General features: G+C 30.3%; 2 protein-coding genes and 1 long non-coding RNA gene across 4 annotated transcripts; 2 read left to right on the forward strand and 1 right to left on the reverse strand.

The window, feature by feature from the left end:
* Positions 1-14009, forward strand: Machr-a (muscarinic Acetylcholine Receptor, A-type). Of its 2 annotated transcripts, none has more exons than XM_074255614.1 (6): positions 1-705; positions 3212-3454; positions 5742-6728; positions 10095-10501; positions 10608-10898; positions 12052-14009. In XM_074255614.1, exons 3-6 carry the CDS (start codon positions 6272-6274, stop codon positions 12628-12630), a joined length of 1734 nt encoding a protein of 577 aa, XP_074111715.1. In that variant the 5' UTR covers positions 1-705; positions 3212-3454; positions 5742-6271; the 3' UTR covers positions 12631-14009. The 2 variants fall into 2 exon arrangements, with proteins under 2 accessions (XP_074111715.1, XP_074111716.1); XM_074255615.1 differs by having other exon boundaries at positions 10611-10898.
* Positions 10769-26855, reverse strand: Dysf (neuronal PAS domain protein dysfusion). Its single transcript, XM_074255613.1, has 9 exons — positions 26718-26855; positions 26358-26539; positions 22849-22907; positions 21398-21667; positions 19565-19749; positions 19120-19226; positions 18814-18967; positions 16631-17599; positions 10769-10887 (listed from the first exon to the last, which is right to left on the reverse strand). Exons 1-9 carry the CDS (start codon positions 26726-26728, stop codon positions 10854-10856), a joined length of 1971 nt encoding a protein of 656 aa, XP_074111714.1. The 5' UTR covers positions 26729-26855; the 3' UTR covers positions 10769-10853.
* Positions 24736-25732, forward strand: LOC141535621 (uncharacterized). The gene is made up of 3 exons (XR_012480623.1): positions 24736-24808; positions 25537-25582; positions 25659-25732. It is a non-coding gene; the product is annotated as an uncharacterized LOC141535621 (long non-coding RNA).
* Positions 26856-27024: the final 169 nt, after the last annotated feature.

Consider the following 27024-nt stretch of genomic DNA (forward strand, 5'->3'; position numbering starts at 1 on the left):
TCGTAGGGAGTAAGAGGTGAACCCTGTGAGAGCATCCAGGAGAAAACCGCACCCTCGTGAGCACCTTCACGGACAGTTGTACAGTTGTACAGTTGTACAGTTGGTCAGTGGGAGTGAGCGTAAGGCGCGAGTTAACGTGTCACAACATTATATCCGGTCGAGCAATGAGACACTCTGCTTCGACACGAGGATAATAATTCATCACTGTCTTCCTCAGCACAATGTCTCTGTTACAGAGACTTATCGTTCACCGGGTATCAGTCAACACTCTAGATTTTAACTGGGGAGATATCATTTTCATGTAGACTCTAGTCAACATTATATTTGTATTTATTATATTTATTGGGGATTATATTCTCATATAATCTTCCCAGTATTTTTGTTATTATGTAACGAGCCACCAGTTAATCGGTCTTTATCTGTGCGGACTCGACAATTGTCCTGCGCTTCTGTGTGTACTCCCTCCATGAGATAATCCTGGACTGTCGACGTGTGTCCGATGTATACATTTTTTATATCTTCGTATTTTAATCTAAGGACTAACTGTAAAAAAATAGTTTTTAATATTTATTATAATAAGTGCGATGGGGTTGTGCCGGAGACGGTATCGACGAAGATCTAGACATCGTAGAGGCCACATTAATCAGACTACTAACTTTGAAGAATCAAACTCGCCTTACCTGTACCTTTTAGTTCCAAATAACAGTAAGTAGTCTTCTAACTTTTAATCTAATTATCTTACTTTTTAATTTTATCTCTACGATTTTATTTCTTCTTTTTCTTTTACAGAAACAACAAGTTGTAGAAGTAGTAGTGACAGTACACAAAAAAAAAAAAAAATTACTTGAATCAAGTAAATAATTTCATCTTCTTGATTTTAGTAAAAAAATTCTTAAACTAAGAAATTATTTAGGGTCTAAGTAAATTTTACTTGATTCAAGAATTTTTCGTCTTAATCCAAGATAATAAAAATCTTAAAAATTATTTTCTTAGCTTCAGAATTTTTCTCTTGATTCAAATTAATTTTTTTTTTCTGCATTATTATTATTATTATTATTATTATTTTTGGTGTTAAAAGAATAAATAGCTTTGTCAGGTTGCTCCAATTTCATCTCGCATGCGTGCCCAGTGTTGTTTGTTCTATTTATTAATATTTTCACTTTCAGGATGTCATTTTATTGGATTTCCCATTTGCATTTAAATCTATATAAAATATAAAATGTAACTTATATTATAATATAATATATCATAATATAATTTGAATCCTTTGGAGCGAGAGTGGCTCATGAAATTAATGATAAAAGAGAGTGTATTGCAGCTCTGAGAGTGACTCGGGCATTTACTAAGGGAGAAAGTCCCTGGGGGACAGAGTAACGATACAAAAGACTGCTAAAGAGACCCGGTAAAAAAATAATTTAAAAAAACTAAGCCAGTATAAAAAAGTGTACTGCTAATTATCGCTTGGCGTTATGACGCTCACTTTAATCCTCAGAGCGGTAATTCTTTAACAGGAGCTATTGGAAAATTTATTTTTGCACCGGCCAGGATGCTGCGATCTGTAATGGTGTATATGCTGCTGATGCTTACATGATCACGATACGCACGCACACTCATATATATATATATATATGTTTATGTGTTTATGTATTTACACCTATTGTTTGTACACAGGTGTAAATATCTCTCAGAAGTATAAGCGATGGGGTACATTGATGTAGTTATAGATATATCAAAATGGCAGGCATGTTGCATGAGGCGCGATGATTATCCCAGTAGCCTGTTGTCCGACAGAAACTAAATATAAACATATATCAACATCAACATAATATACAGGATCTATAACGTCAGTATCTTTCCTCCTTGTTTAATTCACTTACTCGGTCACTCTTGTTATTTTTCCGCTTTCATTATTAATCACTTCATGCACGAAATAATTTTTCCTCTGTATTAAGCATCGAGCTATTTTTCCTCTTCTTCGTCTACCCACTACTACAAACTAATTTATTAATAAATTAATAATTAATAATATAATATAAAAATTTATCTATATATTAATATTACAATTATAATTATTATTAAATTGTTAGTTGACCTGGTATTAATTTATTTAATTACTTTTTTATAATTGGAAATTATCTGACTTTAAATTATGCTCGTTTTTAATTATATTATTTCTTCTTTATCATATTTTCACAATTTTTTTTTAACAATTTAATGAATTTTAAATGAAGATACTCGCAAAATTAAAGATGAAATTATTTAAAAATTTTATGATTGTTTTTTAATTTTAAATGATTTCTTATAATTAAAATTAATATCTGAAGAAATAATAATTTAATTCGAAAAATTGTTCTAATAATTTTGAAAATGAGAAAATTGTAAGTTTAACTAATATTAATATTTTTTTTTACTAATTTATTAAATTCTATGTGAAGAATTAAATAATTTTTTAATTTTAATATTGATTTTTTTATAGTAAATATTTAAATTTGAAGTTATTATAAGAAGAAATAATATTTTAATCAATAAAATTATTCTAAGAATCATAAAAATAAAAAACTTGTGATTTAAATTAACATTAATTAAAATATAGAAATGTTTTTCTATCAAATATCTTACAAGAGAATTAAAAAAACAAAGTCAGCTTGAAAACGAGTAAAATTTGATTTTATTCACAAAAAATTTGTAAATTTACCTCGTTTTTTTTTTTTTTTTTTTTTTTTTATAATTACTTAAAATTTAATAAATCAAGAGACCCTAAAATTCAATTTATTAAACTCTGAAGCGTTCAATGCCCTATTTATTTTATTACATGTATAAATTTCTGAAGTTATACTATTTTATAAATTTAGCAAAAAATAAACAAATAAAATAATCTGTAAGAAAATTTTCGTTATGCGAGCTTAATATCTCCGTAATTTGTCTTGCGTATCAATTTTATCTTACTAAATCTGCTAAACTAGCCAAGATTAATTCAACTAGATACATTCAATTATCCCAATAAGTGTAATCAATTTCCTAGAAGTAAATTAAACGATTTTTCGTAGAAATTTCTGATGTAAAAATTTTGACAGATAAATTTAATTAAACGAATATTAATAAATAATAATTATAATAATAATAATGATAAAATTGTGAGCTGACCTGATATAAAATAATCAATAATTAAAAGTTAATTAAAATTAAAACAATAATATTTTTGTTATCACAGGAGGGCAGTATGCGATGTGCGGTTAACGGAGGTCCAGACGCGTTGTCGCGTCAACGCAACATGTATCACCGTGCAGTATCATCGTCATCATCAGCATCATCATCATCATTATCATTGTCATCAGCTCGAGCCCCAGCAAGGACATCAGAAGAAGTAGAAGCAACAAGAGCACCAGTCGCTCATATACTTCAACATCGATGTTGGGGTTTACAATGTCTACTGGAAGGATCATTTCACTGCTGAGTAAGTGTCCTTCACCATTCACCACTATCACTATCAATATCACTGATAATGGTTATCCTGGTGAATAATTAAAACCCAGATTAACTTAACTGCTGGGAGAAAATTTAAAAGTAAGAGTTAGTTAGTCAGTCAGTCAGCCAGTCAGTCATTCAGTCAGTATCGATAGCAATTCAAGTTCTCGCTTATCCGATTAATAACGATGGTTCCAGCGAAAAATAGTACTGTACCACCGATAAGTAATTCAATGAGTTAAGGTTTTATCGATAAATCAATTAGCCAATTTTAAAACTCTGACGGACACTCGATAGCTGACAGTATTATATTATAGGTATACATCTATCAGCCAGCTTGATTCGATGCTATGTTGGTGGTATGGAAAAAAAAAAAAAAAAAAAAAAAAATAACTAAAAAGAAGAAATATATAATCTAAAACTGACTTTTCAGATCCCGCTACGTTTTATGCCACAAAGTCCCAGACAATTACACGACAATCATGCTCTCGACACGCTAGCAAACGTGACAGAGATTCTTCTTCCTGTCCAACTTGTCTGTACTAGGCTAGACTAGAGTTTTTTTTTTTTTTTTTTTAAATTCGCAGTATATAGCACCAGTACGTGGACTATCTGGCTCTTCTCGGTCAGTGAATCAGAGTTACTTACTACGTCGAAGCTTTATAGTTTTAGGCTTCTGGTGTGTCTTTCACCAGAAGAAAAGACAGAGAAAGAGTCTGGATGAAAGAAGAAGATGAAGAAGAAGAAGACGAATAATGTAGAAGAAGAAATAGAAGAAGAGATTTTAGTGTGAAAGGAAGAGAAATGTGTCGGAGCGCAAGTGATATGGTATAAAGGCTTGGGCTGTAGGTGTAGGTATAGGTACCGTACATCGCACATAGATATTATATAGATATGTATATTGTATTATATATTATATAGCAAAGTAGGAAAAGTAGAGGCACGAAAGGGGATGATTGAAAGAGAGGATTCGAGGGGTGATTTTCTCTCTCAGTTTTTATCTCACACCACTTTGCCCAGTGGTATTGGTATCTGGAGCCGTACCGTGGTTCTCAGTGTAGGTATAGGGGGTCGATTGCGTTTTGGCGAGATACAGGAAGGGCGCTTTCGAGAGTACAGAAAGAGTACAGTATTATATGATGATATGAGGGTAGTTGTTGGTAGTACTAGTGCTGGTATCTGTGGTGGTGCTGTTACTGCTGCTGCTGCTACTGCTGCTGCTGCTGCTGCTGCTGCTGCTACTGCTGCTGCTGCTGCTGCTGCTGCTGCTGGTTATAGTATTAGTATTAGTCAAGTCGAGGAGTAAAGTTGATGCTAGTATACCCCAGTATTGAGAGTTCCAGGCGATGGGATATACGGGCATGCGTACAGATCCAGTGACTCTCTCGCGCGCTTAAATCCTCGGTTACTGGAGCACCGTCTGCTCCTGTGGCTCGCATTATTCAATGGCCTGCCGGGTAAGCAAGTCGACTACTCTCGAGTAATTACATCAGTGCCAATTTGGTAAGGATTATAATTATATTTCGTATATTCCGTCTGCTTGTGTGTATTGATACATTTATTATTATATTAAATTTACATAATTTATTATTATTTATTTTTATTATACTATTTTAGTGATATAATAATATTATCCGTCGTAATTGTTAATTAATTAATAATAATAATAATAATAATAATAATTATAATAATAATCGAGTGTGTAGTGTATAATTAAATAAAATGGTGAGTAAATTTATAAACCACCATTTTAAAATTCAACTTACGCACACACGATTCGTAATCTGTACTCGCGTGGTCATAAAAGAGAAAGGTAATATATATATATTTAGTTAGTGGAGTAAAGCGAGAAGAATATGAGGAGGGGAGTTGGCGGTTTAACCGCGAACTGAGATCATTGGTTGATGATCTGGGGGCCGTCACTTTTAACTCAGGCAACAAGTTTTACATTAAGTGTCTTGGATCTTGAATCTTAAATAGTTATTTCTTCTTTGTATTTGTGTGTTGATTTTATATAAAAAATAAAAATTTATATAATTTTATAGCGGAAAGATGAAATGTTAATGAATGAGATGAGATCAAATGTCCAGATAGGAGAGTTACACATTCAGATAGATTAATATCCTCAGATTATTGTATAATTGTATATATATATATATATATATATCATAAGCGTGATGATATCAGATCAGTTGGGTCCTCGATGTAATTAAGTGTCTTAAATAGTATCCTGTTATTTATGTTTGATACTGATACTTCTATTTACTCATTTTCAGATTGGATGCTCACGAGAACGAGGACAAGATCCGTAGGATGTAGTTGACGTTGCTCGTCCCTCCGGAGAGAACGCGAGTGAGCGTTGCAGAGGGTGGCGAGTCTGATAGAAAAGTAACAAGTAGAAGCAAGATATACTGAGGATAGGGGATAAACAGGAAGAAAAAGTCGGACGAAGGCTGTTGGAAATTATAGAAGGGTGGATTAGGCACTTTTCGGAATTTTTGGAGGGTGCTGAATGCGTTGTATGCAGCGCCCTTGTATCCTCAACGGTTCTGTTCACTTGACGACCCACTGGAGGGTGAAACTACTCTGAGAACTTTTACGCCGACGGTATTAACGTCGGTGAGAATTAACTGTTACAGAGAGCCGTGGAAACGTTTGTTGGAACTAAACCGAGATTTAAGAGAGAAAAATAATAATAAAAAAAAAAAAAAAGAAAAAAGAAAAAAATACAATAAAATATAAGAAGAAATATTAAGAAGAAGAGAAAGAGAGATTGAGCGGGTTTTAAACGCTCATAAGTGACGAAATGAACGTAACTGAGGCGTCATTAATAGAAAATGAATGCAATTTAACCGGCACTTCTAACAGCAGTGAGCATAAGTACGAAATTTGGGAAAAAGTTGTTATGACATCTATAGCGCTGTCACTCAGTCTGCTTACTGTTATCGGGAATAGTATGGTAATGATATCATTTAAAATAGACAAACAGTTGCAGACAATATCAAACCACTTTTTGTTCAGTCTCGCTGTTGCTGATTTCGCAATCGGGCTTATTTCAATGCCACTGTTTACCATTTACACTTTACTCGGGTACTGGCCCCTTGGGCCTCACGTCTGTGACACCTGGCTGGCCCTCGATTATCTCGCCAGCAACGCGTCGGTACTCAATCTTCTCATCATCAGCTTTGACCGGTACTTTTCGGTCACCAGACCTCTCACCTACCGGGCCAAGAGGACTCCCCACAAGGCTGGCGTTATGATCGGTAAATATTATATTTCATATTTCATTTTTTATTTAAATATTTAAATATTTCAAAATTTTTTTTTTATATTTGTATTTATTTTATTATTTTTTAATATTAATGTTATTAATGTTTACTTATTTATGGACTACCGGGTACAAACTTACGCACGGTCGGGCTAAGCGTAATTGCCGACTACTCCGATGTTATCGTTATCCTTGTGCGCCTGTAAGAGACTCTGTCGTGACACATTGCGACATTATATAATAATTAGAGAGATTCAACTACAGACATACCTAGAGTGGAGGCGTGTGAGTACGCGGTGTATGCGCGAGGATGATAACATTGACGATGAGTTTGTTGAAATTCCGTGGATACTTATGTTGACATCCGTACCAAAAAATAATAATCATCATCATCATAATAGTGGTACAATCTAGTTGCGAGCTATTTCTCATACGGTTCTTTCACTCCTCATAAAACAGGGCTTGGTTTTGCGCTCTTTACAAGCAATGACTAGATAATTTAAAAAGACTTTAAATTAAACTTTGGGCTTTTAATTTTTAATTTGCTACTATTACATTGAATTCTTAGAAAATACTTTGTAAAAATTTTTTTTTATGATTTAACTTGTAGTTAAATTAATCAGTTTTATCATCAAAAATAATTATTGTAATCTTTGCTTAGGAGTTATTGTCTATGACATAATTTGTCTGTCATTCTTTATGCATTTATAGTAGCAAAAAAAAATATTAAATTCTTCAAAGTTAAATTATTAAATTTATAAAATAAAAATTAAATTATTGCTTGTAAAATTGCAGCGTAAAACACTCATGTAAGTAATTAAATTTTTGGTTTAAAAATATAATAATGCCTGAATGGTAAAACATATTAAATGATTATTAGAGACTTTGAAAAAAAAAAAAAAAAATTAAAATTTAGACATTTATATAATTGAAATTTTTTTTACCTCTAAAAGCAGATTGTACCACAATAATTACTACCAAATGAATGGATAGTTTATAAAAAAGAAGACGATAACGTTATACATTGTTCCAGGAGATTTCCCCAGCAGAAATCCTTGTTACATGATAATAAACGACCCACATAGCTCATATATGTTTTAAAAATATCCATAAATATAAAATATATAAACAGAAAGAGATATAGCTGGTATGTGTATGGTATGAAAAATAATATCAAGTATGAAGCTTTGGATGTGCGTTTATGTATTATGATAGTTTACGTCGACGATAGATGTACGTGAAAAGCCGACAGCAGTGGTAAATAATAGCAGGCAGGCGTAGAGGACGACGGTAGATGATTGTGGCTTGTGTTTATATATCTTGAGTTAAAATACTGCGTTACCTGACACCTGTTGCCGACATATATAAAGAAGAACTGTATCGACTTATCGACATGCTGTGACAATGGACGACGTGCTATTTTGCATTTCTCTCTTTAAATGCACCCACACATCACCATCCACCGGATGGTGTTCTTGCTCACTTATTTATGTGCTTATAAATACCTGGTACCCACCCAACTACATTTACATTTACACACATCAGTGAAGTATATATAAATACAAAATACAAAATACATACACTAGGTACGTATGGAGTAGGACATAAATAGTCTATTTGCGTATTGAGTGTGTTATTGTGAGTAACTGAGAAGAGATGGATAAAAAGTTGTTGGTTTGTGCTTTAGGAATGAAACGAGATGACGAGCGGTGGCGAGAATGAGTGGCAGAGTCGTTGAGATCCAAATGAGAGCGCGTGGTCGGTAGTCACGTGCCGACAACCAACAACTGGTGTATGCTGGCTGCTGTGTGCTGCATTTCATACATTTATATATATAAATATATAGATATATGCCAAAGAAGATACGTGATATATATATATATGCCAAAGAAGAAACGTTGATGGCACTTCCGAGGTCGAGATTTATACTTGGCTGCGACTCGAGACAACACCACCTTACACACTTGAAGCTATACGCGAATCGCTTTAGCTTCTCCCTTTGTTCTTTTGTCTGTCTCTTCAACTCATTCCCTACACAACACTGTAATACTATACAGTTTACTGGGGTACTATACAGCTCTCTGGTGCACCTACTACATAGTAATAGTACTTACATACTGACACTGCTGCCTAAGACTCGACAACCTCGAGAGAGTCTTTATGACGACCTAATGTCTCTCGTTTTGTCCTCATTGTTTGATCTATTATTATTATTATTCTCATTATTGTCATTATTTTTGTTATTAATGTTATTATTGTTAAGCCATTGTTTCTATCGAGTCCTTGTTCGAGCGCCAAATCATTTATATCAAGAAATTTTACTTTTGGCGCACGAATGAGGACATCTTTTATTTATTACGGGATTATTATTTATTTTAAATCAGCTCGTTGTTATGGAAGTTTTTATTAGCTGTGAAGTTTAATTAATTTTTTAGTTATCATTAGGAAAGTGTAGTAAATTATTTTTAGGAAATTTCATTGGTCAATAATTTTGCAGTCATCTGCTGGAGTAATTGGAAATCGGTTCTTATACGATCGTTATTTTCATGCTAAATAACAATTTTTTTTTTTTTAGTATTGAAATTTTGTTAAATTACTTATACGTTTATGAATTATAAAAATTTTTTGGTAAAGATGGAATTTTCTAAAGTTTTTTATTTCTTCTTTCGGGTTAAATAAATATTCGGAAATTATTTACAAGTAGGGTCAATCCATGTTGGGCCATGTTAAATTTTTTTTTTTTCATGTACTTTTAAAGTATTTCATATACTTTAAAAGTTATTCCAAAAAAACCACATTTGAAAAAGGTTTTTTTTGTAGTTTTTTTTAGATTTTTCAAAATCTACTGGTTCGAATCGATCTAAATTGTATTCAAAATCTAAATTTGATCAAGCCCTTTCGATTGGCGTCAACCGAGATGAAATCGGTCAAGCCGTTCAAAAGTTATAAGAGGGTCATAACTTTCCGATTTTTGAAAATTTTTAATTTTTTTAGCGGGAAGTTAAAAATATATCAAGAACATAAAAAAAAAAAAAAAATGAAATAAAAATTTTATCCAAAAACACGAAAGCCAATTTTTAAAGGCAAAAAAGCTATCAAAATCTTTATTTTTTCCTTTTACGACATTTTTTGATGTTTTGATTTTGAAAAAAAATGAAAAAATGTTAATTTTTCATCCAGTTATGGTCCAAAACGGGGTTGACCTCACTTGTAAATAATAATCAAATATTTTTGGTAAAAAAATTGAAAGATTGTTCTGTTTTTTTTTTTTTTTTTTTAAATATAAAAACAAATGGGATGAATATTAAATAAATAAATAAATTAAAAAATTATTGTAAATTTTATAAATTTTTTTTTTCAGCTGGCGCATGGGGAATATCAGTGTTACTCTGGCCACCTTGGATCTACGCCTGGCCTTATATCGAGGGCAAGAGAACAGTACCAGAGACAATGTGTTATATTCAGTTCATCGAGACAAATCATTACATCACCTTTGGCACGGCTATTGCCGCATTCTACGTGCCCGTCAGCGTAATGATATTTCTGTACTGGCGGATATGGCGTGAAACGGAGAAGAGGAAAAAGGACCTAACGAATTTGCAAGAGGGAAAACAGGATGCCAGCAAACGCAGCAACTCAAGTGATGAGGCGTTAGATATGGACGGATACAGACGCGGTCGCAGTGAATCCAGCACTGGCGCTCATGAAATCGGCCACGCTAATCTGACCATGTCTTATCTCGAGAAGCATTATCCTGATTACAAAAATGTACGCACTTATTAATTTGATTAAATTAAATTAAATTTAATTAAATTAATTATTAAGCTGCGTGAAAAGCTTCTTGCTTTAATCAAAATTTATTCATTTCTCCCAGAAGCATCGACCATTTTCGTGGACGTCTTTGAAGATGTGGTGTGTTGCGTGGTGGCACAGCGGTCGCGACGACGATGACGACGACGATGAGGTCGGTGGGACAGACGTCAGCAGCAGGACTGTACATCCCGGGTGCGATGAAACGTTGACGCCGGTCTCTGCTGAAACTCCGTTCACCGACGGGCAAACTCTTGATGGGATGTCCGTGAGCACGCAGTTGACGAGCGAGCATCAAGATTACCGAAGATCACAGACATCTAGTCAACTTAGTAAAGATGTTTCTGGGGATAAAGTAAGTCATTAATTTTTTTTTTTTTTAAAGTTAATATACTGCAAGTAGAGATGGATCACCTCAAACTATCACCAACAAGTAAAAAAGATATTTTTCATTAGAAACAAAACGATTAATCACTACAAAATTACTGGGGTAAATTAAATTTACTTGAAAAATAAAATAATATTTTTACTGATTACTTTAATTATAAATTGTCGCTAATTAATTATAATATAATTTGTATTTATTAACACCTGTCGAAAATAATTATTTACTGCTCGAAAGTTGATTAAAGTTAATAATTAGTTTGTACTGCGATTCAATTATATTTAATATTTTTTTGTTAATTTATATAAAATCACAGTTGACTTTTGTTGATAAATGATTTTTCAAAGTTCTTGAGTGGCTCTAATTTGTTCAGATTGTTTAATATTGATTAATTGTTTTGTTTTTGACAGTTTGAAAGGCAAAACTAAAATATTCATTTCAATTTCAAATGAAAAATTATTAATAATATAAAACAAAACTTTATTGTTATTTCAAATTTTTATTTTTATTATTAAAAATAATAAACTAATATTTACTTATTTTTAATAATTATGTTTGAATTTTTCTATATTGTTAAGTTTGGAAAATAATCATCAAAAAAGAATAATTAAAAACTAGCAACCTTGCAGTCACTATGTGAACTATAAATAAATAAAATTTTGCTTTATTAAATAATGACTTTTCTTAAACTGCACGGTACTTTTTTAAATATTGACCTTTTTAAAGATATAAGCTCATCTCGGTGTTACACTCATCAAGAGCTTTCATTTGAATACCCACATGCATTTTTGATATATTTTTCATATACACATATATATAAATATATAAAATATATGAAAAATTGATGTGGGTACTCAAATGAAAGGTCTTGATGAGTCTAACATCGGGATGAGCTTATATTTTCAAAAATGTCGATAGTTCACAAGATACAATGTAATTTCTTAATTATGTATCTAAAGAGAAAGCATTTTCGAATAATCTAGATTAGTAAAAAAATTTTGAGGTGGTAAATTTCCAAATTATTTATTCATAATTTATTCAGATAATTTGATTTGATAAAATTTAATAATCCTTAATGATAATTGAATTTACAATTAATGAAGATGATAAATTGTGTGTTAAGGTGTATACAATTCTGATAAATGTGGGGCCAAACGAGCCAGGTAGAATACGTCTGTACGATGACCTGATGTTTCACGTTCCGCAAACGAGCACTGGAGTTGGGGAGGACAGTGTCAGTAGAACAAGTCGTCGCGTCGATTCTCTGTCAAATCAATCGACGTCGATGATACGTCGTCCATCCCAGATGCCGGATGTCAGGCTACCTCTCAACACCAAGAATGCTAACAAAGCTGGGGCTGCTAAAGGTATTGTTACCAAACAGCCAAACAAAAAGAAAAAGAGTCGCGCGCAGGACAAAAAGGCCGCTAAAACGTTGTCGGCTATTTTAGCGGCGTTTGTAATTACCTGGACGCCGTACAACATTCTCGTGCTGCTGAAGCCCCTTACTAAGGCGTGTGTCGTCGAGATTCCTGAAGAACTTTGGTCTTTTTTTTACTATCTCTGCTACATTAACAGCACTGTTAATCCGATGTGTTACGCCCTGTGCAATGCCACTTTCAGACGAACTTACGTTAGGATTCTCAAGTGCAAGTGGCAAAATAGAAACAGAGGCGCCGGCAGAGCCTATTGTCCCTCCTAAGCGTGCATTTATGTCCAATTTATTAATCAATCAATCAATAAATAAATTTATCGATCGGGTATTTTTCATAAATGCTGGATATTCGTTTTAAGTCGAACCGGACTCATCGCTATCCGTGATTTTATTTATAACTTACGACGCGTTATTATTTCTTCTTTTAACTTAAAAAAATTCTAATGATTTTTTTTAATAAAATAACTTATTAAAAATTTCATTAATTATAAAATTATAATTATTTTACATCTCATTTGTAAAAATTAATTTAAATGCCAAGAAAATGCCAAATTTTATGTTAAAATTAAAATTTTAAGAAGAAATAATAATTATTTATTAAAAAACCACCATTAGCGCTGGTTCTGTTCTTCATAAGCGAACCGATTAATTATTTTCAGACTCTCTTCTCACTTTATTGTCTATCACCAACAATTGACGAGAATTGAGAGACGATTATCGCGGACAATCGTGAAGAATAACTTTTAAAAATAATATTTATAAATATAAATAAATAAAAGACTTGTCATATTTGGCTTATTTAAAAAAAAAAAAATGAGTGATTTGAAAATTTTTTACTCGCGATCAAACGGTAAAATTATTTAAATTTTAGTCTCGTCGGGCGCGATACTAAAAAAAGTATATTAAAAATAATAACAATTATTAATATTGTTATTAATATGAATAATAAATAATAATTGATAATTGATAATTATTGTAAAAGTAATAAATTAAACTGAGAATACTTATGAAACACGAATCATATATGAATCGAAAACGCAAGTGAGATACTGCCAAGGGAAATTATCTACATAATATATATTTTGTTCGCCCGAAATTGTTTTCATCGAGAGATTTAATCGATTCACTATACAGGCAGATAAAATAAAAAAAAAAAGGTCACTGTCTTTTTGTTGGATTAATAATGATAAATTAAAAATGATAAATCCGCACAAAATAGTTAAAATATAAACGTGAAGGAAGAAATGATACAAAAAACAAATATAACAAAAAATAAATAAATAAATAAAAAGGTAGTTTGAAAGAAGAAAAAAGTAAATAAATAACGTGTGAATAAGTACGAGCGTGAGTGGGTGAGTGAATAATAAATAAAAAAGCAAGAATATAATTATTTGAGTGTACGGTAATAGATTTATTAACAAGTCGCAACGACGTTAACTTCATTGTACATTGTAAGCCCGTAGCAAGTGATATAAATTAATATTAAAAAAAAAATAATAATAATAATAATAACAAATAAATTGTAAATGAATGTTCTAAATGTAAACTCATGGGAGGTGGAGTATCAGAGATTAATATAGTCAAGCAGAAGCAAACGGTGGAGTGGCAGGAAATATACCGTCAGTTAATAGAAATCATTGATGAGAGGAAATAATGTTAAGAATTATAAAGTAAAATATAATGAAATGAAATAAAATATATATATATATATATATATATATATATATATATATATATATATATATATATATATATATATATATATATGTATTTATTATATATAAAGTTGAAAATGAAGGAAAATACTACACAAAATCGATTGCTTCCGTACTGAAAACATTCTAATTATAATACGTGCCAAACAAAGCTTTAAAAAAAAAAAAAAAAAAATTAAACAAAATAAATGAAACTAATATCGACGTAACGAATTTGTGACGCGTTTATAAAAACAAATAATAAAATGCTTTAGGAATTTCCATTTGAAGAACGGTTATCCGTTATCGATTGTAGTTCGTCAAGGTTGTGCGATCATAGTCATACTTATGGATCCAAAAAAAGTATAATTAAATAAAGCAAACAAACAAATAAACATATTTATACGTTATACAAATATATAGTAAATAAATAAAAAAAAAAATATATAAATATAATTATAAAATATGAAGCCAAAGCGAGATTTTCGGGTGCGAAATGTTTTAAACGCCATTGGCGTTTCTTCCAAGAGATAATTTTTAGTTTTGTACGCACGCGGTTTTTTTTTTTTTTTTTATATATATATATATATATATATATATATATATATATAAAGAAAAACAACTCACGAACCCTGATTCGAAGTGTCTTACGGTTGCATTACTTGTAGTGGACTAGACATACAAGTACAAGTACAAGTACAAGTAAACACGCAAATAGACGGATAAGAAAAACAGAACAAGGAAGAAATAAGAAAGAAGAAATGATTAAGATTAACAAAAAGGTCAACTTAAAGTTATATATTACTTTGCTACAGTATACTTCTTCTCTTTTATCACGTTTATCCACTTTTATGAGCACTCGTGAGACTTTTCAAACAGGGTTTTTATCCGACTACTGTAACAAACAGTCGGTTAAATTATTTCAGGGGTACACCCACTAAATACAGACATTGTATACAAACAAACACACAAACTTACATATAATACATTTACAAACGCACACAAACTTTATACATATACATATATATATATATATATATATATATACTTATGTAGTTATATATGTATGGATGTATATACACATGAATATACATAGTCATATTAATGATGCCCAAGGGGGTATAAACACACGTGGGTGCAATTGTACAGCGTGGGAATTGCACATTCGTGTACTGTACCGCGATTATACACAAGTACACATTTACGCACAAAATTTAAAGAATAATTAATAAATAAATTAAATTATAAAATATTAAATAAAAAAAAAAAAAAAAAAAAAAAAACATTTCTAATGGGTACTGAAGAAATATTTAAACAAATGTGAAATATGTACCCGTTAGTTTCTACCTGTCTGCGCTTCTCGAAACGGAGATATGCATTGTATTGTACTTTTTTTAAAAAGTAATATTTAATTATTATTGTAATGATAAATATACATTATAAATATATCTATACAGACATATGTATATTCTAAACACCGATGTATTCAGTCTATGTTTATATACGTGTTTTATATTAATAAAAAAAGAAATAATAAATTAATTAAAAAAAAAAATAAAAATATAAAATTGTGAGCGATGGACATAAATACAAAGAAGAAAGGAAAAAAAAATGAAAAAAAAAAAGTTTTTGTGATTTTTTTTTTTGTGAAAAGTACTGCTAATTATATAGATAATTACTTTCGTGAAAAATACAGTGAAAGAAAATAAAAAAAAAAAATACGTAAAGAGATGTAATTACGCATAAAGCAACGACAGGTATTTATGTATTGTATAAAAGAAAGATAAAAATAAAATATAATAAATGAAATTATAAAATAATGTAAAAGTTATTTATAAATTTATTTGTCGCGGGTGTAAAATTTGAGATAGAATTTTAAAATGGTGATTAAGTGTCACTATTAATATACAAATACAAAGTTATGGTTACGAGTAACGAGTTAAGGTACGACTGTAGGCAAAATGAGAAGAAATAAAATCTAAGACACATGGGCTTGTAATTGTTTATAGGCATTATGTAATACTGTCGAGCGATTGTCCCAGACAATTTTCGGTGAGAAACTCGATAAGACATATAAAAGACATTCATGTTTTTTACTCTGTAATTAAAGTGCAGATTACGATGATAATAAATGCTATTTGACGAGTGACGTGTGGTTTTTTTATTTTTATTTTTATTTCAATCTAGTCTTTTAGATTTACATTATTAATTTTTTTTTATTATTTTGGTTTTTATAAATAAAAATATTTGAAGAAATTTTTATTTAGAGAATTGTTTTGCCAAAAAATCAAGATTTAAATCGTGGGAATAAAACATATATTAATAATTAATAATACTCTTAATTAGAATAAGGCACATTTTGTTTATTCCGGACGGAAGAAATATATAATATAATATATTTATATATATATATATATATATATATATATATATATATATATATATATATATATATATATAAAATATAATATAATTAATTAAAAGTCTAATAAGTACCATTAATCATCACGTTCTGATCTCTACTTAATCTAAGTATCAACTATTTAAATTATAATAAAATGGTAATACGTCACTTGTCTTCATAATCTTTGCTACTGGCATCAGTTTGATTCTTTCTCCTGGGAAGGTGAAGGGTAAGCGGCTGCTGATTGTCTCTGTCCTGCCTCTGCTCCAGGTTCTTGCGGACCATAATCTTGGAACTAGGAACATGTTGCTCGTGGTGAGTCCAGTCAAAGTTAAAGACCGGGACTTCTGAGTGCAAGTCCGCGGAGTCTGGAGTGTCTACAGGAGTGGTCGGGGTAGTGATGTACATCGGACTGAGATCCTGGTGAACGACATCAGGAACCCTCTGGAGGGCGTCGGACCAAATTGGACTGGAGTTCCACTGGTCCATAGTTTCATGCGGATCAAGCATCATAATTCCGTTTGTTTTGCCTGCCCGCTTGTGTCCAGAGTTTCTCTCAGCACAAGCATCTCCGTAGGCTGAGTCCAGGTCAGTGTATTTCGGAGACTCGGCAGCCGACGAATACTGGCGACCATGCAGGTAATGAACCGCCAATTTACCCCTGTACCCACAAAACTTCGGCGTCATCCTCGCATGCTGATGTTGTTGGTGATAATGATGATGGTGCGCTGGAACTTGTCCGGGTACTTGCTTCGGGAACTCGATGTTTATCGGGTGAGACAACTGGTAGAGAGTTCGTGTCTCGTGCTCTCCGCTGCTGTTTATCGACATGTCAACTGGCTCGATGTCTTCTTGGTTGGTCACCTCCACTTTGGTAAGCGTCGACGCACTTGGTACCGGAGGATATTCCGCGTCAATTCGCGCTCGGTGATTGTCATCCAAGCTGTACGAACTTACGGATGCTTCGCTGGGGTGCACGGGCTGCATCAGAGCCGGCCTGCTGTAAGACTCTTGATACGACATCGTGCTCGAGTGCGAAGACTGGTTCGACGAGGGGCAGATTCCGTAAGTAAATTTTGATTGGGAAGAATATTGGTATAACCAGGAACTTGCTCGCATCACTTCAGCTTCTTTATCACTGAAATTTTTAGTATTTTTTTTTTATTATTTCTTCAAGAAGAAATTTTTTTTTGGTAAATATTTACAAGTCGGCGGCTGCCCGATTTTTAAATACAGTAACTGCAAAATTTTTGTACCTGATTTTTTTCAATATTGCTGCATTTCTTATAAATTTTTTACCTTAATTTCAAGTAATTTTTACTTAATGTAAATGAAGCTATTCTCTTATTTATCTTTTATCCAAAAATAAATATTGATGCTCTTCTCTTCAGAAATTATTAATTAATAATAATATTTGTTCATCATCGAGTATCTTGAACTAAGAAATTGTTAATTGAGTAAAAGTATTTTTTTTTCTCAGTGTATATCAAATTTTTTATCAATTTGGCGCGCAAACTTTTTTAAATAAGAAAAATTAAAAAAAATTTTTAAATTGTCAGTTACTGTGTCTTGAAATTGGGCAGCCGTGGGGTCCATGTTAATTTTCATTTTTTTGAACAAAATTTCTATTTGATTTTATTGATGTTTTTTTTTTTTCTAAAAAAATACATCAAAAAATAAAAAATTAAAAAAAAACCGTTATCACAATTTTTAAAATTTTTTTAAAAATTATGATATTCAACTTTTTTTTTTTTTAATTGTTGGTTTTTTATGTACTTAAAAAAAAAGAATAGAAAATAGAAATTTTATCCAAAAACATAAGAGCCAAAATTTTTTCCAACTTTTGAAGACAAAAAAGCTATCGAAATCTTAATTTTTTTCTACATCCAAATATGGCCAAAAATAGATCGGACCTCACTTTTAAATAATTACTTTTTTTTTTGAAGAAGAATAAGAATATAGTCTGAATAATTATCGCTTTTATTTTATAATTAAATTCACGGACAGTCTGTCGTTGAGTGAAGTTTGCTATTATATATTATGCATTGGATAAATATAGCACAAGATACAAGTAATAATATAATATAATGTGTTATAAAATAATACTATAACAAACAAGTTTTGCAAAGTTAACTTTGACTTAGTTTAGTTTAGATTACTTGTTACTTCTTCTTCTTCTTCTTCTTCTTGTTCTTGTGATATTTTGAATGCAAGTTTAAGTTAAACAATAAGTTTGTTAAGTGTAGTTTCAGATGAAAGAGAAGACAAGTTATAGGTATTAGCACCTTGAGTAAAATGGTGAGAAAGAGTTAAAGCAACCGCAATAAGGAGAAGAGAAAAGGAATGGATTACCTCAGCACTTGGTTTGTGCATACGATAATAGGATGTTGGCATTCTTCAGAAGTTTCCTTTACTTGTAGAACACAGTGAATCCAAAACCATTTGCCTGAACAACTTTGTAGCCTCAGTAGCGCTGTGCTCGTTCTCTCTTGGTCTGACTGTATAACTGAATAAATCAAATCCATTAGACGTAAGCCGTATATACACATGCTTAATTATAATCATGATATATAAATATAACTATAACTTATTTCATTGCGCAATGTAGTTCATTTCACTTAGCTATTTACTTTTATATATTTATATAGAGTGTTTTACCCGTTTGATGCTTGCAGTAAGCAGTCCTTATGCAATCCCAGTGAAGGAGGTTGTACCAAGAAACGCCAACTAACTCAGATCTGGTATATTCCAAGTGACTCTCGGCCCTAGGATTTTTTTTTTTTTTTTTTTTTTTTTAAAGAAGAAATATTTTAAAATAAATAAATAAATAAAAGGAAAACAAGTTGAGATCGATAATGCCAACTATATCAGCTGAATTGATCGATAATCACCGTCTATTCATAAAGTTTAAACTCCTTTAAACTAGCAATCTTTAAGAGAATTAGAGAGTACTCAGGAAATTGAGTGCCATTTACTTAACTTTAGTCGATTTTATTTTTTATAAGCTAGTTTATAAGCGCTTTAACGTTTCGAGCTTTAGTTTGCGGTGAAGATATTTTTAAGAAAACTTTTAAAAACTCAATACTTATTTTTATTTACTTACGTTTTGTCAATGTGTAAATATTTCATGTCCATTGAATGGATTGTCGTAAATATATTTGTTGCACCCTGTACAACGCTTTCACGGGTTTCAGGTAATACTACTGGTGTACATGAAGCCAAAAATACTGATTCGTTACGATTACATAGAGGTACAAATGGTAAATAATGACCTTCTACTAATACCACCTGGAAAAATTAATTTTTTTTTAATTATTGACAACTACACGGAAAGAACAAAATTACACTGCATATCCCCCGATATTATACTCAGTGACATTTGTGGGGAAAAAAAAAATTTCAGATAGTGTCAAATATAATCCAGATTATACTAAATTATTTTTGTATTATACTCACTGTAAGATTACATTGGATATAATCCGAAATAATAACCCGTATAATTTGAATTATACTCAGTAGAAGCTTGGATTATATCATTTTTTCGAAAATTGTGATATTAAACTTTTTTCTTTTTTAATTTATAAAATTTTTTAAAAATTTGTTAAAATTGTGATAATTAATTTTTTTTTTAATTGCTCATTTTTTTATGTATTTTTCAAAAATGCAATGCAATGCATAATAGAAAATATTTAAGGAACATTTGAGCACATTTTTTCTGTTAATTTGGAGTTTAAAAATTTTTGGTAAATATTTTCAATTCGAGTCCCATTTTAATTTTTATTTTTTTGAACGAAATTTTTATTTGATTTTATTGATATATTTTTTTTTTTGGAAAATACATAAAAAAAGTGAACAATTAAAAAAAAATTGATTATCAAAATTTACACAAATTTTCAAAAAAATTTTTAAACTAAAACAGAAAAAAGTTAAATATCACAATTTTCGAAAAAATTGTATAATTCAAGATTCTACTGAGTTTAATTCAAATTATACGGGATATTTTTTCGGATTATATCCAGTGTAATCTTACGCGGTAAAACCAGAAAAATTACTTGTTCAATTGAAATGTTAATACTTTATCTCAATTTATTTTTATTTTCTTTTTTCACCTATAACTAAATTTAATTGATGTAAATCTAATATATAAAGCCGATTGGCGTCTGAATGAATAAATAAATAAATAATACAAAAATGATTTAGTATAATCTGGATTATATTTGATATTATCTGAAAATTTTTTTTCCCACAGATAACACTGAGTATAATATGGGAAGATATGCAGTGTAATTTTGTTCTTTCCGTGTATCTTTAATAAAAAATTAAATTGTAAATCTATAATCCCTTCGACAAAAATTATTTCATTGTTTTTCCATAAATTTTTGCGGTTAATTATTTCTTCTTTTACAAATTCTAGAGTAAATAAACTGTTGTAAATAATGAAGTATGTAAAACAATTTCTAAATATAAAAAATCAATAACTTGACACCTTGTAACTATTAATAATTTTTATAATAAGAAATGTATTTAAAAACTAATGTTTCATTATTACTTCACTTTAAAATAATAGAATTATATTCAGTTTATACTTTCAGTCACCTGAAAAAGTTGCTATTTAAGTCGGTAAAAACTTCAATGACGTATTTGTTTATTATTAATTAAATAATTGATTATATTTATACCTGAATATCGGATGAGATGATAATAATAAGTTAAATGAAAATAACAAAGTAGTTTAAGCTCACTGTTTTGATCTGCCACTAGAGCAATTATTAATAACTTAGCGGTAAGCTCCTACAGGTTACAATTTGAAATTATAATTCAATATCAATATCATAAAGCTGCTCGGACAAATAATGAATCAATTTGATAATCAATTAGTTAATTAATTAATTAATAAATAATTAGAGTAATGAAGTGATTGATTGATTGATTTAACCTTCTGATCGCCAAATCGTAATTGACGTCGTGAATTTCTCGACACATTAATGCGACACAGAAATAACCGTTTGTCGTTGCTGGACATTGGTCCACTTCTCGCCAATTGATTTTGGACTACCATATGATCCTGTTTGTCTATAACGTCATACACACTGTCTCCGTGAATCAGCAGATCTTCCATAGAGTGCCCGAGATACTCAGCCGCGTTTTCAGATATGTACAGCAGTTTTCCTTGATGGGTCATCATCATAATAAATCCTGACATGGCCTACAAGAAAATAACAAAAATTCAATAAAAAATCAGCTGACATCTGACAGTTTTTTTTTTTTTTTTTATAGAATTAATTATAAAAAAAAATTTCCACTTATTTTTTAATTTTTAGACAAATTTTTTATTAATATATTTTCATAACAAATTAAATGACACTGAAGTTTGCAGTGATAAGAAATTTTTTTGGAATTTTATGGCAATAAAATTGTTATGAAAAAAATTTAGTAAAAAAATTCCACATGTGAAAATTAAAAAAAATTTTTAGAAGCGTTTTTTTTTATTGGAATTGATTTAAAATAAAATTTTTTAAAAATTAACAGTTGTCAGCTAATTTATGAAATTAAAATTACCCGACAGCGAAAAATTTTTATTTTTTTTTATTAATTGAATTAACAATAAAAAAAATTTTTTTTAAATTGCACGTGTAGTTTTTTTAAATTTTTTACAGGTGAAATTGTTTCTTTGAATTTTTTTGTAAGAGTTTTATTGTGAAAAAAAATTCTAAAAAAGTTTAGATGTCGGCTAACTTAATTTTCATACTAATTCGGTAATTATTTACAAGTCCACTATTTTAATTTTCATTTTTTTGAACGAAATTTTTTTTGAAAATTTTGATATATTTTTTTTTGAAAAATACATAAAAAAAAAGTTAATTATCACAATTTTAACAAATTTTTTTAAAAATATATAAATTTTTTAAAAAATTGTGAGATTCAGGTTTTTTTTTAAATTATTAGTTTTTTTTATGTACTTTTCAAAAAAAATATATCAAAAACATAAAAAAAAGACACAATAGAAATTTTAATCAAAATCAACTTTGCAAATAGTTGATAATTTTAAGAATTTTTGTAACAAATAAATTATGGCAAAAAAAAATTTATAAAATTCGATAAAACACACAAAATGTTTACTTAATTGTATATTTATATTTACATTAACATTGATATATATATTGATAGCAAGTGCGAGACGGTAAGTTGACTTTTATCGTATACTTAAAAAAGGTTATAAAATAAGTACGTGATAAAAATTATTGCCACAAACTATTTTAAAAATTTTAGCCTCGTAAAGCCTTGACTGTTTTCCTTTATTAAAACTTTTTATATTATTTTTATTTTGTTTCAGTTTCTTTTATTAAAAATAAAAAAAAATATTGTATAATAAAACAAAGTTATTACTTTTGAAAATCCAATATTTGGCGTCGGAATATTTGACTCTGATGGACTGCTCTTCAAGGCTAAAAAAAAAAAAAAAAAAAACAAATAAAGTTATAAATTAATAATAAATACTATACAATCTTAAAGTTATGTTTTTCTTTATCAAAGTTGAGTATCATCGCCAGCGGCCGGCTATTTAGCTCTGAGCTCAGAGCTGTTTGTTGAAAAAGGAGGAATAATGATAAACGTTTAACATGCTCGACAGTACTTTGAAATCTTGAGATTTTAAACTTGGAAATAGAGAATTATTAATCCAGGAAGATTTTAATTTATTTTTTCAAACTTGGAAAAATTAAAGTCAAATAAAAATGATAGGTCAATCTTTGGGATCATGAGAAGAAATATCTTAAAAATTTTCAAAGAAGTATAAAGGATATTTTTATAAAAAAATTGCAATGTATTATTTATTTAAAAGAAGAAAATTTCTTCTTTATTTATATTTAATATAAAAAATTTTAATAATTATCTTTCACAAATTTCATATTTGAAGGAATGGAAATTAATTTAGCAGATATTTATTAAATTTTAATAATTTTTTTAACAAATAAATTAAGTTAATAAAAATAAATAAAAAAATTGACATGTAGAAATAAAAAAAAAATAAAAAATGCAATTTTTAAAAAATTATTTTCTGGAAGAAATTTTTTTGTTAAAAAAAAAATTAAAAAATTATTAAGTGACTGCTAACTTTAATGTCATTTTGGAGGAAGAAAATTTCTTCTTTATTTATAATTAATAATTAATTCTCACAAATTTCAGCCAGAGAATTATAATGTATAAAAAGTATTGAATGTATTGAAGAGAAGAAGAGAAGCCCGGGGATGAAATTAACAAAATGTGTGGCCAGGATGGTTAAAGTAAGTATGCGCTTAAAAAATGTTCCAACAACGGAATTTATCCGGTAAATCAAATAAAACGGTTTTCACATGAGTATGAGCTAAACGTTGGGATTTTCAGGTTGTATTGATGCAGTAAAGGGGATGTAGTTTCTGGGAGTACAGCATCTACATCCATAGGAGGAACCACCGGTGCTCGTACCCGTACTCGGTGTATTGGTACATAGTCTTCCTCTTGCATGATACATGCTCGAAGGAGGGAACGAGCGAGGAGAGGACAAAGAGACTGATACGAGAGTAGAGAGAGAGTAGTAAAAGTATATAGATGAGAGTAGAGGTACTGGATAAAAACACAACCGTCTTTTATATATATATATATATATATAAATATGTGTGTACGTATAGTACATACGATGTACGATGTACCTGGATATATACCTTATGGAAGCGAAGGAGGAAGAAAGAGAGAGGACAAGGATGAGGTGAGGCGAGGAAAGAGGAAAGCACGGGCGCCCCGATGGGGGAGTATGGGTTACAGGAGCGTGAGAGTGTTGTTGCAGAGGCCGAGAGGTCAGCGGATCACCCGGAACTCGCGCTTAGACTTAACTTATACTCTCTGGTTCTGGGTGCTCGAAACGTCGAGTAGAGTTGAGACTCGAGGATACGAACCGTGCTGGTGAGTTTCTGTTCTGTTCTGTGCACGGACTTCATCCACGGCGTTCTCCCTTGCTCGGACTTTAAACTTTACCAGCACAACCTATTCCTTCTCTATATATTATAATACTATTTAATATATATATATATGTGTGTGCACAGTCCTGGTCTCTGCTCGGGTCCACGGTCTCCAGTTCTTACTTCTTACTTCTTAGTCCTCAGTCCTCAGTCCCCAGTCCCACTTCTTTTGTTAAACTCATTTTTATTTCTTCCCGGGCTTCCATAAAGTACCCTCGACGCCCGTCAAATTAAATGTCTTCGTGTACTTACATTTTAATATATTAATATGTATGTTTCAGAGATTTGTCCTGGTTTAGGATGATTGTTCTCTGGGAGACAAGACGGTGCTACAGCTTGATGATAAGTTGCGAGTAGGTGAAGAATAATAATAAATTTTAGTGTCGCGAAGAATACTTGCAAATTTTACTGACATTTTCTTTATTAATTATTTTAGAGAAAATTTTAGATTTGTTTAAAGTTAAAAATTATTAATGCAATTTTTTTATATTGTAATTAATTGTCTTTGAAATTTCTCATGAATTTTTTTTTTTTTTTAATTAAATTTTATAAAAAAATAATTGATTAAAAAATTAAAAATTTTTTTAATATTTTTTTTCATACTTTAAAAGATTTTATCATTCATTTTTACAATTGTACAGACATCTGATAATTCTTACAATTTTTCTTACAAATAAATTTTATGAATTTAAAAAAAACAATAAATGCAACTTTTTAAAATTCTAAAAAATTTTTCATGTTTGAAGTATGTAATACATTAGAAAGAAATGTATATTAGTAAAACATGAATTTTATAACTTTAATGTAAATTTTATAAAAGTACAATTCCTTGTACTTGTTTGAAAACTTTAAAACTTTGTACATATTTTTTCTAAGGTTTCAAAAGATTAACAAGGTTTTGTCTATTATTTTTACAACTTAGCACAAATATGAATTTTAAAAATTATAATTGCAATTTTTTAAAATATTTTTTTAGTACTAATTTATTTTTTAAATAAAATGAAAAAATTTTTTGCTAATTTTCAAATTATATTTATAAATAATTAAAAGAATGAAAATAATTAAAATTTTACTTTTCTAGATTTGAAAAAAAGTAAAAATCTATTGCCAATTAAATAAAAATTAAAGTGAGTGTGATTAAAAACAACAGAAAAATTACAAAATAACAAGATCAATAATTAATCACCCAATTTAATTTTCCAGATATCCTGATCAGATCAGACTACCCGCAAATTAAAACAAAAAGTTTCGTCGAAACTCTAGACCGTGACGAAAAGTTCTTAATTTATACCCCAGCTTAAATATTTATGTGTGAGAGAATTAACGAAAATGCATGCAGACATTAAAAAAAAAGTTTTTATCAGCATCTATTATTTATTTACTCCTAATAACAGGTCCGAGCAAACTCATTAATCATTAATGACAATGATAATGTTGATGCTGAGCCAGTATAAAAAAAAGAGTTCCCGGATATCTGTAATTTCAGTATCATCTCATCTCTTAAAAAGCGACTCGGAGGTTTGAGGACGAATGACGAAGAAATGAAGAGGTGACGGTACAGAGATTCTAAAGTTTACCAAGGGGGTCGAGCACCGCAGAGACGCGACCGCGACCGTTGCCGGGAGGTCCCAGGTTCGAATCTTGGAAAGACGTTCCGAGGAATGTCGGTATAATTTCAAAGTACCAGAGCCTCCGTATTATACTTATTCTCAACTCTCTTGCTGGCGATCAAACGACTGAAATATTACAACCAAGACTACCGGCTTTGAGCAAGTCTCTGGTAAATATGACAACTAATTTCCAAACCTTATATATATACCACTTACTTTATTTCTTCGAAGTACGAAAAAATCATGAGTATAATTTAAATATTTAGCTATGATAAAAAAAATATTGACTCACCCTGTTGAAAATAATTAGCTTTCCTCAGAAAAACACAAACAAGAGCCATCAGTTGCAACTGGGATAGTCGCTGTCTTGTCGAGGGTGGTAAAGGCAGAAGATCACGTAAATTAGCTATTTCGGCGTTTATCAGGTCCCTTCGTAGTTTGCTGGCGCCTTTCGTCGATTTGCTTGAATCTATCCTTCAAGAACACACCGTTTTGTCACTTAATATTTGATGGATCAAAAATATAAAATATCACTTCACAGGTAACAACGATAAACTCAATAAAAAAAATTGTAATAAACTTTTTCCAAAAAAAAAAAAAAATAAATAAATAAAATTTTTGCAGGTAGCAATTATAAAAAATATAAACTTACCGATTGAACATATTTTTCCTTACAAAGGGATGACATTAGTGTTGTACTGGGGTACGACGTCGAGCGGGACATCCGGGTCGGCGGCAGGTACTCGCGAAACTGCAGCTGCAATCTAACATCCGGGTCATAACGCGCTACTACAGTGAACACGTGGATACTGGCCTGGCAAAGGCACGTTCTCTTGGTTTAGTTGCCTCAACTTAACTCTATCCTACTCGGGTCCGCCGTACTGGTACTGTACTGCTCCCACCAGCAGAACAGTACAGTGGTTTGTTGCCTACCGTGATTTTCGTGCTCTTTCTCGAGC

Source organism: Cotesia typhae, unplaced genomic scaffold, assembly GCF_013202065.1.
Source record: "Cotesia typhae breed Kobodo isofemale line unplaced genomic scaffold, CoteBio_Ctyphae scaffold_152, whole genome shotgun sequence".
Classification (NCBI taxonomy): domain Eukaryota; kingdom Metazoa; phylum Arthropoda; class Insecta; order Hymenoptera; family Braconidae; genus Cotesia; species Cotesia typhae.